This window comes from Gossypium raimondii, chromosome 3 (genome assembly GCF_025698545.1).
Source record: "Gossypium raimondii isolate GPD5lz chromosome 3, ASM2569854v1, whole genome shotgun sequence".
In the NCBI taxonomy this organism is placed as follows: Eukaryota; Viridiplantae; Streptophyta; class Magnoliopsida; order Malvales; family Malvaceae; genus Gossypium; species Gossypium raimondii.
The window spans coordinates 43640680-43656235 of NC_068567.1; the positions used below are offsets into that span (position 1 = coordinate 43640680).

The following is a 15556-nucleotide window of genomic DNA, read 5'->3' on the forward strand; positions in this document are numbered from 1 at the left end:
TGAATGAAGGTGAGCTTCTTAGAGATCACTTCATTCAATTCATTACTCTTTTAAATGATTTAAAGAATGTTGAGGTTTATATTGATGATGAAGATCAAGCTATGCTATTATTGTGCTCTTTACCCCCTTCATACAAGTCTTTCAGGGAGACCCTGATTTATGGCAGAGACAACCCCTCGTTCAAACATGTGAAGGGTCATTTGTTGAGTAGACACAAACTCGACAATGAACTTCATTTGGATAGCAAGGCAGATAGGCAAGCTTCCGTTTTGATGGTATCAAAGAAACGAGACAAAAGGTGTCGCTATTGTAAAAAGTCAGGTCACATCAAAGCAGATTGTTATAAACTGCGAAATAAAAAAGCTGCTGAGAGTAACGAGGAAGTTGTAGCTGGTGCTAATTTGATCGATGAAAGCGGTGATGATTTCTTGTTAGTGTCAACGAACGATAACTCCAAGCTCACGTCCGAATGGATCTTAGATTCGAGATGTTCTTTCCATATGTGTCCCAATAGATAATGGTTCTCCACATACAGTTCGGTTGAAGGCGGAGTTTTGCGCATGGGAAACGATTCATCTAGTAAGGTAATTGGTATTGGTACTATTAAAATTAGGATACACGATGGGACGATTAGGACACTCTCAGATGTCAGGTATGTACCTGATTTACGAAAGAATCTCATCTCCTTGAGTATTTTAGACTTGAAAGGATGTAGAATCAACATCGAGTCAAGCGGCATTAAAGTATCTCGTGGAGCTCTCATTTTGTTAAAAGGTAAAATAACTGGCAGTCTTTATATTCTGGAAGGTTCTACAGTGACCGGTGAAATCGTACGTCCCTCATCCGTTACAGAGTCGAAGTTAACTCGTTTGGAGCGAAGGCAACTTGGTCATAAGAGGGAAAAATGTATGACTGTTTCGTTGAAGAGAGGTTCTCTTTTGGATGTAGGTTTTGAAAAGTTAGGGCACTGTGTTCGTGAAAATAAGACCAGGGTTAGTTTTGATTTGGCAGTGTACAAGTCGAAGACTAAAAGTCTTCTAGTTTCTAAGCACCGATTCGACTTAGTTAATTCCCTGAATAGTTCAAGATAGGCTTGTGGTGGGCTTTGGAAAAGATGGCGTTGTAGAAATATGAGTCAAGGTGGAGATTTGTTAAGTATGACTCCTATTTTCAGTCAAATTTCAAAAATAATATTCTAGTTAAACCCTGTTTATTTGTTCAATCAAACACTGATTAGTTTAGATTTTTTTTATTTGACATATGAATTTAGCCTATAAATAGGCTCTTTTACAACCTTAAAAAAATACACCCATTAGAGATTAGAACTCATAACACATCTAGAGAATTTTGTGTTTACGTTTTGAGGGTTCTTTTTTTTGGGTTTTCAGGGTTTAGTTTTATCTCCATCTTTTGTACTCTTCGTTCTTTTACCATTATAGTAAAATTATCTTTGCCCGTGGTTTTTTATCCTCTTTGGAGGGGTTTTTCCACGTTAAATTTGTATGTTCAATTTCTCAATTTATTCCGCTATTTTTGTTACTTGTTGCTTAATCGGGTCGATCACTAACACTTAGTATAAGTGTATTTGGTCTAGTATTGATGATTGAAAGTGTTTAGGAGAGCTGGAGAGATCAATTTTGTGAGGAATCAAATTTTCGACTTGATGTCACAAATCTGGTAAGGTATCTTTGTGAGAGGATTTTGATTAGTATAGTTAATTTAAATTATGTTTATTAAAGCATTGGAAATGTGGTAATGTCTACTTTATCTCTGTTAAAGCTCTAAATCTTGAAGAGGACCGAGATAACCGAAATTAAAGCTTAGATTTGCTTGGTTGATCACTTGTTTATGGTAGAATAAATTGTATGGTGAGTGTTTCTAAGGGAGATTTGATAAATTGACCCACATTTATGTTTAATTAGTAGCTTAATTGATTATTTTAATTGATTATTTATGGTTGTTTGGCTGATTTTTGCAAGATTGATATTAAATGTGCAAGAATTGAATTTTTATTGAATAATGGTAAGTAAGCTTTTGGGTGGTGTTGTGCTATTTCATTAGGCTAATTATATTGATGATTAAAGCATGTTTACTGGAGTTTTTGATCATGATATATTGGTGTTACAATTTGGTAATTGGACATTGGGAAATGGCAAATGAAATGCTTGATTTAATTGGATGTTAAATGGTTATGTTACATGTTACACATTAGCATTTTGTCACGTTAAATTGAGCACAATAATTACTAATTTATATGCTATATTTGACTAAATATATTGGCAACATGCATGCCGGATCCATTGGATATCGTTGGCATGTCATAGGATTTGTGAGTACTCACCTCTATTTGTGACATTGTCAGCATATGGCTCTAGGTGGACTGATTTGTTTGGAGTAGATAAGGGAGTGTTGAGCATGAGTCTCCACTCATTGGGTTATTTGAGGCGCTATAAGGGAGCGTGTGCTTCAGCTCGCTCAACTTGGTAGATTGTATTTGATATTTGTTGGAGTTCAAAGATTCATTTATCCGATGTATGATCACCCGATTAAGCCATCAGAAGTGTATGTCAATATATTTATGTGTGATTGTTGTTATATCATTCAATGTTTGTAAGCCATGAATAATTGATTCTTGATATTGATAAAGCATACGAAAATTAAATTGACATGTTTTATAATTATGGTTGATAATTGGTGATTGATTGGATGTGATTTAAGCATGATTTGGATGTTGATTTACAAGTCATTTTTATTAACTTTCACTGAGATTTTTAAAGCTCAGACCCTCACAATTCATGCAATTAATCATCGGGCTTGAGGAGCTGAGGAGCCGAGCAAGAGAGTTCCAAGAGAATTAGACTTGGTAGAGACTTTATTACATGTTTGAGGGATTGTAATAAAGCATTGTGGAACTCCTAGGAATTAGCCTAATTTTGATTGTAATTGGACCTTGGACATTTATTTTAGATGGTTTTATAATAATTTTGAGGCATGTTTGAGTTTAATTATTGAATGATTTATGGTGTATTGTTTCTTGATAACACGATGATTGATAACACGGTGTGTGAGGCATGAAATTTATACTAACGATTGTTTAAGTGAAGTTTCCATGGAGTGGTTTACTAGCGACTAAGGTACGCTACTTGTTTCATTTATTCGATGTTTGTTATGCATAAAATTGATTGCCTAATTTTATATAATTAAGGCTTACTTGATGTCAATAAATTCAAGTGAAGGTGTATGTATATGTATGTTAATTAATCGTGGTTAAATCGGGTTTAATTGGCAATCGAAATATGCAAAATTGTGTTTTAAAATGAGTTTTTCACAAAAATAGCTGTAGTAATTTTCACACGGACGTGTGGGTAAGTGACACGGGCGTGTTGGATTTCCACACGGCGTGTGGGATCAGCCGACATGTTTTTCACATGCAAACACGGTAGATTATGACACACGGTTTTGGGGACACGGCCATGTGGATTTTGGGGGTTTGAATTTTTATCTTTTTAAATTGGTATTCTAATTTGTTTAAGTTACAATTTAGTCTTGAAAATCGATTAGTCTAATTATAGCCTTAGATGATAAGGAAACTTGGTAAAATTTTTCGATTAGTCTCATAATGGATAAAATTTGATAGAAACACAGTCAATTTATAATTTGGAATATGTCTTGATAGTTTTTGTTTGTTACAATTTAGTCCCTAATAATAAAACTTGAATTAAACATAGTAAACACACTCTAATTAAGCTAAAATTTTTATGCTTGTATAATTTTGACTAAAAGAAGGTCGGTAAACACTTTGATCTAAAATCGGGTTAGTTTTACCATAGGTGGTAAAATGATGAAAATACCTTTAGGTTAAATTACCTAGAAAAAGTTTAAAATTGGCTCATAATTTGCTTTTGCATTAATAAATAACTAATAATTAGATAAGATTGATGTGTTATAAGGCTGGGGTGTGCCTTGGGTGGTCATTAGGTGGAAAGTCACGTAAGTGGCTAATGTAACACTACGAATTCGGGCCGGTCTGTCCCGGTCAGATTTGGGGTGTCACAGAGACGGACTATAGAGTTGGACTCGATGGAAGAGTGACTCAGGGAAATTATGTTGGATTTTCTCAGTTCCACTGTGGAATAGATGCAATGGGTGCTCAATTTCGCTATGAATAAGCTTGCAATAGGGGATGATGCTCTTGAAGCTATGATAATGGCTTTAAAGGAGGAAACTAAGTCCACAATGAGGGCTTTGATCACAAGAATTGAGGAGCTTGACAGAGTTTGCTATGTGCTAAGCTGTTATGGGTAAAGGGGTGTTGAATGCAACATTGAATTGAGAGATTAATGTCCCCAAACTGGAGAAGATTAAAGGGGCAATGTCGTGAGGAAAGTGGATAACTTTTTGCGGGTACCTTTTCTTTCTTTAATGTTAATGTGTATGCATTAATTGACCCATGGTCAATGTATTCATATATATGCACTACGTTAGTGACGGAAAAGAATTTACATGTAGAGTCAACTGATTGTGTTGTTAAAGTCACGAACCCCTTAAACCATAGTGTTATAGTTGATTTGGTTTGCAAGTAGTGTCCACTAAAAATTTAGGGCTACAACTTTCCTACCGATTTAATGTTGTTACCCTTCAAAGAGTTTGATGTCATTTTGGGTATGGATTGGTTAAATGTGCATGATGCTAAGGTTAGTTGTCGACAGAAAAGAGTTGAGTTGAAAGGTCTGAATGGTGAAGTAATTTCTATTGAGTCTGATAAATCAGATTGTGTTTCAAATATAATCTCAACAATGAAAGCACACAAGTTAGTGTGGAAAGGTTGTGACGCATTTTTAGCTTACATTTTGGATTCTGAAGTTTCAGAAAAAAATGGATCAAGTGCCAATAATTTGGGAATTTTTAGATATTTTTCTTGAGGAGTTATTGAGTTTACCACCAGAGCGAGAGGTTGAATTTGTTATTGAGCTAGTGCCCGATACTACTCCAATCTCGATTGTACCGTATTGAGCGGCTCCAACTAAACTTAAAGAACTTAAAGCACTGTTGCAAGAACTAACATACAGAGGTTTTATTAGACCAAGTGTATCGCCCTAGGCTGCACCTGTGTTGTTTGTTAAAAAGAAAGATGGGTCGATGAGGTTATGCATTTACTATCGGTAATTAAACAAGATGACTATAAAGAACAAGTATATGTTACCTCGTATTGATGACCTTTTTGATCAATTGAAGGGAGCTTCAGTGTTTTCAAAAATTGACATTCGACCGGGATATTATCAGTTGCGAGTGAAAGATGTCAATCTATCAAAAACAGTGTTCAGAACTCATTATGGACATTATGAGTTCGAAGTTATGCCGTTTGGGTTGACAAATGCTCCGACAACGTTTATGGATTTAATGAATCGAGTTTTTCAGCCCCATCTAGATCGATTTGCTGTTATCTTTGTTGATGACATTCTGATTTATTCTAACACTAAAGTCGAACATGCTCAAAATCTGAAGATTGTATTGCAAACTTTGCAGGAAACGAAACTATATGCTAAATTTAGTAAATGTGAATTTTGGCTTACTGAAGTAAGATTCTTCGGTCATGTGATCTCAAGAGATAGGATAAGTGTAGATTCGAGTAAAATTTCGGCTATTTTGAATTAGAAAAACCCACAAAATGTATCTGAAGTACAAAGCTTTCTAGGATTAGCTGGGTACTATCATCGATTTGTAAAGAATTTCTCGTGCATAGCTTCACCTATGACGAAACTGTTACAAAAAGATGTTTTTTTCGTTTGGTCAGATAAATATCAGCAGAGTTTCGAAAGATTGAAGAGTTTATTGACATAAGCCCCAGTTTTGACACAACCTAAATCGGGGAAAGAATTTTTTGTTTATAGTGATGCCTCTCTAAATGGTTTGGGGTGTTTTCTAATGCAGGAGGGAAAGGTCATCACATACGCTTCTCGGCAACTAAAAATTCATGAAAATAATTATCTGACGCACGATCTCAAGTAAGCTACAAATGTGTTCGCTTTAAAATTTTGGCATCATTATCTGTATGGTAAAAAGTGCCATGTGTACACTGACCACAAGAGCTTGAAATATTTTATGACCCAAAAAGAGTTGAATCTGAGACAACGAAGGTGGTTAGAATTGTTAAAAGATTATGAGCTTGTGATCGATTACCATCCTAGTAAAACAAATGCGGTTCCTGATGCTTTGAGCCATAAATCTTTTTCGCCCTTCGAGCGATGAATGGAAAATTACAGATGAAGTGTGATGGTTCTATATTAGTCGAGTTAAAGGTTGTGCCTTTGTTTTTACAAAGCATACAGGAATTACAGCTTGTTGATCCGAATTTAGCAGCCAAACAGAAGATAGTTGAGACTGGTCAGGATACTGAATTTAGCATTTGTAATGATGGTAATTTGTAGTTTCGCAAAAGATTGTATGTACCTGATGATTTGCAACTTAAACAAAATTTGTGAAAAGAAGCTCATAGTAGTGAGTATTCTATTCATCCGGAAAGTACAAGGATGTATTGTGATTTGAAACAGTTTTATTGGTGGCAGGGAATGAAACGAGAAAATTCTGATTTTGTATCTAAATGTCTAGTGTGTCAACAAGTAAAGGCTAAGCATCAAGTCCCATCTGGGTTATTGCAATCGATCATGATTCCAGAGTGGAAGTGGGACCAAGTTACAATTGATATTCTTACAGGATTGTCGTTAATGCCGAGAATGAAATATGAAATTTAGGTTGTTGTGGATCGACTAACGAAATCTGCACATTTCATACCTGTACGAATGGATTATTCGTTGGAAAAATTAGCCAAACTCTATGTTGAAGAAACTGTTAGATTACATGGTGTTCCATTATCAATCATTTCAGATCGTGATCCGAGGTTTACCTCAAGATTTTGGAGTAAGTTACACAAGGTGTTGACTACAAAATTGAAATTTAGTACGGCTTTTCATCCACAAACGAATGACCAATCTGAACGAGTAATTTAGATTTTAGAAGACATGCTTCGGTGTTGCATTATTGAGTTTGAGGGTAGTTGGGAGAAATATTTGTCGTTAATTGAGTTTGATTACAATAACAGTTATCAAGTGAGCTTAAAAATGGCACCGTGTGAGGCATTATATGGGCATAAATGTAGAAGTCCATTATGTTGGTCAAAGCTGAGTGAAAGGAAGTTGGAAGGGGTTGATTTAATTCGAGATACTAAGACAAAGTTAGAACAATTAGAGATAACTTAAAAGTCGCGTCAGATTGTCAGAAATCTAACGCAGATTTAAAGCATAAGGTTATTGAGTTTACTATTGGCTATCGAGTGTTTTTAAAAGTTTATCCGTGGAAAAAGATACTACGTTTTGACAGAAAAGGGAAGTTGAGTCCGAGGTTTATTAAGCTGATGAGATTACTGAAAGAATTAGTCTTGTAGCTTACAGATTGGCTTTGCCTCCTGAACCTGAGAAGATTCATAATGTGTTCCACGTTTCTATGTTTAGAAGATACAGATCCAATCCTTCACATGTAATTCCTCACAGTGAGATTGAATTGCAGTCAGATTTGACATAGTCTGAAGAATCAGTGAAGATTTTAGCCCGGGAAGTAAAATAATTGGGAAACAAGCGAGTTTCGTTAGTAAAAATTTTGTGGCATCGGCATGGTAATGAAGAGGCTACATGGGAAATAGAGGAATTGATGGAATTACAGTCTACGAGTTTATTTTCAGGTAACAATTTTGTGGACGAAATTTCTTAAGTGGGGGCAATTTAACAACCCATTTTTTGGTGGGGACAGAACAATGGTTTTTGGACCACAAATTTTAGTCGTGTCAGCCTATAAATAGTATTTATAAAATATTTACGAAGTCATTAGAGTCGTATTAAAATTTGTTTAAGAATTTTAACGTTTAGATAGCTAATTAAAGAAAAAAAAGACTAAATTGTAAAAGGTGCAAAACTTAGTAATTATTGCATTTAGATGACTTAATAGCTTAACTGACAAATGTAGGAGGGCCAATGAAGTAATTAAACCTTGTTAAAGTTAGTGGACAGTAAAAGGAACAAAATTAATTAATTAAAGCATATTGGATGGCAACTTTGTAAGTAAATCAAAATGAAACAAAACAAATTGAAAGAAATAGACATTTTCTTCTTCATCTTTCTTTATCACTTGCTGAAATCACCATTGAAGACCTAGGAAGCTTCGGTCAACTCCTTGGCTTTGCATGGTATGGAAATTGGCCCGTTTTCTTGTAATTTTTAGGGTTTTTGAGATCGTTACAACTAGGTCTAGCTAACCCGTACCTCCGTTTTTGAATCTATTAAAAATTTTACAAGTTGCCATTGATGAATCTTGATTGTTTTTTATGATAATTATGTGTTTGAAGCTTTGATTGTGATTTTTTGTTGTTTTGTAAAGTGATTTTATTTAATTTTTAATATAAGGATTAAATTATTAAAATGTTAAAATTGCATGGTTTAATAGTGAAAATGAATTGTGTTTGGGACTGTTCAAAGGCCTTGAATATTCTGCTGTAAGTTGATTTATTGAAAATGATCAATTTGATGATTTTCTAGTTAAGGGACTAAATTGCAAAAGTTGTAAATGTTAGGAGAAATTGCATAATTTCAAAAATAAGAGGATATAAAATGTAGAATTAATTGGCATATGAATATAAGCTAATAAAGGGAAAAATTTACATTTTAGATCAAGACCTTGTTGACTTACGTGGAAAAGGGAAAAGTTTAGAATAGTCCCTAAAGTTTTACAACTATTACAATTCAGTCCAAGTAAGTTCGTTTTACTTAGTTTGTATGTTATATAAGTTCTTTGTCAATGGATTGATCTTTAAATTTTATATTGGTTAATATATGTTAACTTATTAAGTATATATATATTAGAAATGTATGATTGTCTATAAGGTGTTATCGGGCTATATGCCTAGTAGGCCTTTGTGCCGGTGTTTTTAGGCTATGTGCCTAGCAAGCCTTCGTGCCGGTGTTATTGGGCTATGTACCTAGCAAGCCTTCATGCCGGTGTTATCGGGCTATGTGCCTAGCAGGCTTCGTGCCGGTGTTTAACGGGACTATTTAATTGACTCTTAAATTACATTATAAAATTTTAATTAAGTTATGATCATTAAGTTTCTCATCGAACTTACTAAGTTATATCAAACTTATATGATTGGTTCTTCATGAATGTAAGTCTCTTGGACTCTTGCAATCGGTTGGATCAATTCGGGAGTCCACACTATCATCCACACTTTTGGTAGATATCTTTTGTTAATTTTGGAAGTAGGTTAAGAGTGGCATGTAAATAGGGTGTTTTGGAATTATGTTAACAAAGTTTTTTTTGTCTAGTTAAACTAATGATATAAATGGTCATGTGGAATGGTTAAATGACTTAGCTGATGTACTTGTAAACCTTGGATGTGGCCATTTTGAAAGTGGTATGATTATGGAAATGGTAAATGTAAAACCCAAATTCTGCCCACGCCCATGCAGATCAAATAAACAAAAAAGTAATAAATAAAAACCAAATAAAATAAAATAAAATAACAATCCAAAAACAGTACATTTACATTGGCCCAAAACAATATAACCCTAAACCACCCAGACACAAACCCAAACCCACTAAGCCTAATACTTGACAACCCAACCCTAAGCCCAAAATCAACATTTCCAGAAAACCCTAAATCTAGCAGCTTCCAGTACTACTCCTCCGTCTACCCTCCACACGTGCCGCATGCAAACCAAACTTCCCCGTGTGTTCTACGCCTCCGCGTGTGTGCACCTTCAGCTAGCTGTACCTGCAAAACAAACGAAACCAGAAGCAATCGCACAGCAAATTATAGGAGAAAATAGAAAAAATAGTTTTTGAGAATTTCATTTCTCTTTTTGTTTTGGCTATAAAAGGAGCCGATCAAATCTGTAAAAAGATTACGCATACTGATAGAAAAAAAGAAATCAAAGAGAAAAACCTGAATTTCTAAAGGTGATTTCCGATTGTTTCTTCTTTTAATCTTTTTGAATCCTTCTTTTTGGTTACTTTGTGTAAAATAGAAACAAACAATGGGTACATGAATTACCTTAATATCACCATCAAACCTCTACTCGCTTCGTCGTGATCAAAGTTTGGGCAGGGGCTTCTAGATTGTTGATCAGTGGAGTTGAAATGGCGTTTAGGGAGGCGGAAGCATTTAGTTTTTTTTAGTTTGTTTTAAAATAATAAGTGGTTGTTGATTTAGGGTTTTAAAATGGTGTATATGGTGTGAGAAACGATGTCGTATAGGGCCTGTGACCCACGGGTTGACCCGACCCGAAGAGAGGATCCGCGCGTTTTATAGCCATTGGGCAATTTGCGCATTTGGTCCCCCTCTTTCATGGCGTGTTCAAACCAATTTCTTTTTTATTTTTTAAATTTAGCCTTGCATTTTGTTTTTATTTCTTTTTGGCCCAGATTGAAACGTTGCATTTTGGAGGGACGGGGATTCTTTCCTACTTCGTCCCCTAAGTAATTCGCGCATTACATTTGGCCCCTTTGCTTTAGTTTATTGTCTTTTTTTTTCTATCAATTCAGTTTTTTTAATTTAATTTTTTAAAATTAGTTTATTAATTAATTTACTATTACTATTATTATGATCATTGTTATTATTAATATTATTGATATTGTTATTATACTAGTTTATATATTTATCTACCTATTTTTTTCGTAATATTATTTAAGTTTTTTAATGTTTTTGTACGATGCAATTTTATACCTATACACTAGTGTTTTTTATTTTAATACTATTTTACTTTTGGAACTTCGTTTAAAATTAACTTTTAGTTCATTAGCTTTTGAATGTTGATGTTAGTATTTACATGTGATGTGAGATTATTGCTCTTATGTGTATGGTATTGTTTATTTGTATTTTATTGATTATTTGTCATTCATTAGAGTACAATTTGATTTCCGAATTATCATTTCGTGTTATACATTGTCATCCCGTTGCGTTTTATTTGTCAAAAAGATTACGCTTAGTTTAAACATTAAAGTCGTTTTATTCAAAAGTTTTCAAAATAAAGCAATACTCGATATCCAAGATTCTTGAGAAGATTGTGGCCTAACTTACTGGACTTCAATTTTTCTCGTTAAATTCAAATAACCAAGTACCCCTTTTTTTAATAAAATTGTACAAATTTCAAATAAAAACTTATTCTCGGGATTTCGAAATGTTGTGTCCTAACTCACTGGATATGACATTTTGTTACCTTGAGTTAAGGATTTCTAAAAATAAAGGCAATATTCGATATTTGGAATTTTGAGGAATTGAACCCTAACTCACCGAGTTCTAATTTTTCATTTGACCTAAATAACAGAATATCCTTCTCAAACTTAAAAACATGAGTTTTAAAGGTATAAAGATAAACTTAGTTTTGAGGATTAGAAATGTTATACCCTAACTCACTGGGTGTGACATTTTACTCCTTCAAAATAAGAGGGTCTTAACGTCTATTTTAATTTATTCAAGTTTTCTTTTAAAAAGGATCGTATTTTAAATCTATTTTTTAACATTCGACCTTAAGACATTAAATAATCAATTAGGTACCAATTTTGGGCATTACGAGGGTGCTAACCCTTCCTCGTACGTAACTGACTCCCGAACTCATTTTTTCTAAAACTCATGGACCAAAATCGTTTTCAAGGTGATCCGATCACACCTCAATAAAAGATCGGTGGCGACTCCAATTTTCGTTTTTAAGTCAAAAACTAATTTTTGTTTATAAAAAAGTAGTTTGGATAGCTTGGCAACTGCACTGGGGACTGGTTAGAGAGTCGAACCATAAATTGATTAATTTTTATCTTATGGTCGAAAAATCAAATTTTGTTTTAAATTATGATTTCCCCTTCGCATTCATTGGTTTTCATCATAACATGATTGGTCGGTTTAAGTCTGTTAATATATGTGCATTTTGCATTACATAAGTTGGTCAATTTTACCCCTCTAAGTGGGAGTGAGAAACTAGTTCTTCGTGAGGTTTTCACCTCTGTGCAGGATAGTGGATCGCTTTCGGGATACATCCGTACCTATGTCTTCGTGAGATTTTCATCTCCGTGTAGCCATAGGGAAATGTAGTCCCCTGAACTGAACTCGGTCCATATGAGCCTATAATGGGTGAGGATCGAGGAATCTGCTGGTTCGGGTACTTTTTCCCTAGAAGCCAAACCTCATATAGTGAACCTTAAGAACTTACCCTAGGTAGAACTACTCTAGACCCTAATAGATACCCGAATAGGTGTTTTATTATTTCTTGATTGTACTAGATTCTATGTTTATACCTAATACTAACTTGTTATGTTTTGTTTTGGCTACATGACATTTTGACTGTATGGCATTTCATCATAGAAAAGAGGTGTTGATTCACGTTTAGTTGCTAAATAGAGAGCTTGTCATGGAAAACAAATTTCTTTATAGAGTGGAAGACAATACGGTTGTCCGAATATAGTCCAAGAAAACGTGACGCGAGAGGTGTAACAAGAGGAGTATACGACTTTGCTGCGTTGCCCGAAGATTCAAGTTGACAAAGATTATTAAAAAGTCATCAAACATCCCAACCTTTTTAAAGAAGCTAATAAGCATGAGTGAGCAAGGAGTCGCGACCAGGATCAAGCAAAAAGGAGCTAGTAGTGGCATCCATTGGAAATTTGCGGGATTTATTTTAAAGCATCTGGATGAAAAAAAAGATTAACGTAGCCTCTTGGAGTATAAAGGCGAGGCCGTACTTGCATCCATTTTATATAAATAAGTTTGTTTTCTAGTAAAGTTTTCTAAATGGAATTGAATTGGAATCGACACCTTTTTGCATTCATTTCATGCATTTGTATTACATTACATCGTATGCATTAAAGTCCACCAAAAGATCCTAAATGATTAAAATTATTCCTCAGCGAATCTGGAAAACCAATCAACCAAACACCCTTACGGTACTCGAGCAAAAACCAAAGACATGGATCAAAGATTGGAAAAACTTGAACAATCCTAAAAAGAGATGCAAGACCGACTTCAGCTACAAGTGCAAGAGCAGTTAGATAAAATTCAGCAAGATATGATGGAAAAGATACTGGAATCTCAAAGAAATATGATGGCTCAGCTTATCCAACTATTGGCTGGGGGAAATGATAAAGGAAAGGGCCCTATGGCTAATGCTGAAGAAGGAGACAGTGATGGACCTTTCTATCCTCCAGCTTTACCCCTCCACAGGTACATACCCAAGCTGATGTGGAACCCCGCAAATCCTCTATCACAATCAGGCCTCAACAGTTTCAGGCTGGTACCTCAATACCAATGAACTTCCAAGCTGGATCAGGCTCTAACCCTGGAGATAACCCTATTTATCCTGTTATCCTTGATTTCGACGAAGTGATAGAAAAAAAGAAAACAAAGGAAGAATTGCCAAAATAACTAGAGGAAAGGTGTAAGTGGCTTGAAGAAAAATTCAGGGCAATGGAAAGCATCGAGAATTATCATGGGACTGATGCCAAATATTTGAGCCTGGTCCCAGACTTGGTACTCCCCTACAAATTCAAAATTCCAGAATTTGAGAAATACAATGGGACCAGTTGCCCTGAAGCTAAAAATATCATGTTTTGTAGGCGTATGACTGGATACGTTAACAACGACCAACTACTTATGCATTGCTTTCAGGATAGCCTCATAGGGGCAGCATCTAAGTGGTACAATCAATTGAGCCATACCCAGATTAGTTCTTGGAGGGATTTAGCACAAGCATTTATGAAGTAGTACAATTATGTAGCAGATATGGTCCCTGATAGAATCACCCTGTAAAATATGGAAAAGAAGCCGAATGAAAGTTTTAGGCAATACGCACAAAGGTGGAGGGAGATTGTCGTCCAAGTTCAGCCACCACTCTTGGAAAGAGAAATGACAATGCTCTTTATTAACACACTGAAGGCCCTGTTTATCACACATATGTTAGGAAGTGCAACAAAAAGCTTTTCCGACATAGTTATGAATGATGAAATTATTGAAAACACCATAAAGAGTGGGAAGATTGACGCTGGAGAAAGTAACCGAAGGTCGGCTTCGAAGAAAAGGAGAATGAGGTGAACAACATGAGTACATATAACAAGGGTTACTCGAAATTGATTACGATGAACCAGCCAAGAAAGGCGGCTACTAACCAACAATAGAAAATTGGTCAAAAGGTTCATCAATAGAAAATTGTATTGCCTTTAAAAAATTGGTCAAAAGGTTCATCTTCTAAAGAAACATAATCCGAGTGTATGGGATAAGGAATGTTAGAAGGCTTTTGACAAGATAAAGTTGTACTTGTCTAATACTCTAGTACTATCACCACCTAGTCCCAATAAGCCATTCATACTGTATTTAACGGCATTTGACAATTCCATGGGGTGCGTGTTAGGCCAACCTGATGAGGCAGGAAGGAAAGAAAGGGCGATATACTATCTCAACAAGAAATTCACTAATTGTGAAATGAGGTACTCGTCTATTGAGAAGTTATGTTGTGCATTGATTTGGACAACTCGAAGATTACGGCAGTATATGTTGTATCATACGACTTGGTTAATTTCAAAATTGGACCCTTTAAAGTATATATTGGAGTCAAATGCTTTAAATGGGAGAATGGCCAGATGGCAGATTTTGCTTTCCAAATTTGACATAGTGTATGTAAGTCAGATGGCTGTGAAAGGAAGTGCAATAGCTGACTTCCTAGCTAGTAGAGCCTTGGAGGATTATGAGCCTTTGAACTTTGATTTTCCAAATGAGGACTTGATGTATGTGGCAACCATTGAAGAAAATCCCCGAATGAATCATTTATGGAAGCTAAACTTTGATAGGGCCTCAAATGTTGTGGGCAATGGGATTGGGGCAGTTTTGGTATCCCCAAGCGGATATCATTATCCTGTTGCTAGCAAATTGGATTTTGATTGCATAAACAATATGGCGGAATATGAAGCATGCATTATAGGTATTCGTGTAGCTATTGAACATAAAATAAAAGTGCTGAAAGTGTATGGGGATTCTGCATTAGTAATATACCAACTCAAAGGAGAATGGGAAACAAGAGACCCTAAATTGATCAGCTATCTAAAGGAGGTTCTTGAATTTATTGATGAGCTTGATGACATCACTTTTTGTTACCTCCCACGAGACGAAAACCAGATGGCTGATGCATTGGCTACTCTAGCTTCTATGATCCAAGTGAATAAGTTAGAGGACATAAAGCCTATTCAGATGAGCATTTATGAAATTTCAGCTCATTGTTACCATATTGAGGAAGAGGAAAAGGGTGACCATCCTTAGTATCAGAGTATACTGCAATATGTGAAGAATCGGGAGTACCCTGATCAGGCAACGGAGAATGACAAGAGAACATTGAAAAGACTAGCCATTGAATATGTCTTAGATGGGGAGATCCTATACAAAAGAGGGAAGGATTAGGTACTGTTAAGATGTGTGGACGCTGTGGAGGCTAGAAGGATCCTGGAAGAAGTCCATGAGAGTATTTGCGAAACTCATGCA

The 15556-nt window shown here is 35.3% G+C and overlaps 1 protein-coding gene across 1 annotated transcript; it reads left to right on the forward strand.

Annotated features, from left to right (window-relative positions):
- Positions 1-14806: 14806 nt before the first annotated feature.
- LOC128039960 (uncharacterized) lies at positions 14807-15337 on the forward strand. Its single transcript, XM_052628904.1, has one exon. The coding sequence runs from the start codon at positions 14807-14809 to the stop codon at positions 15335-15337; it is 531 nt and encodes a 176-aa protein (XP_052484864.1).
- Positions 15338-15556: the final 219 nt, after the last annotated feature.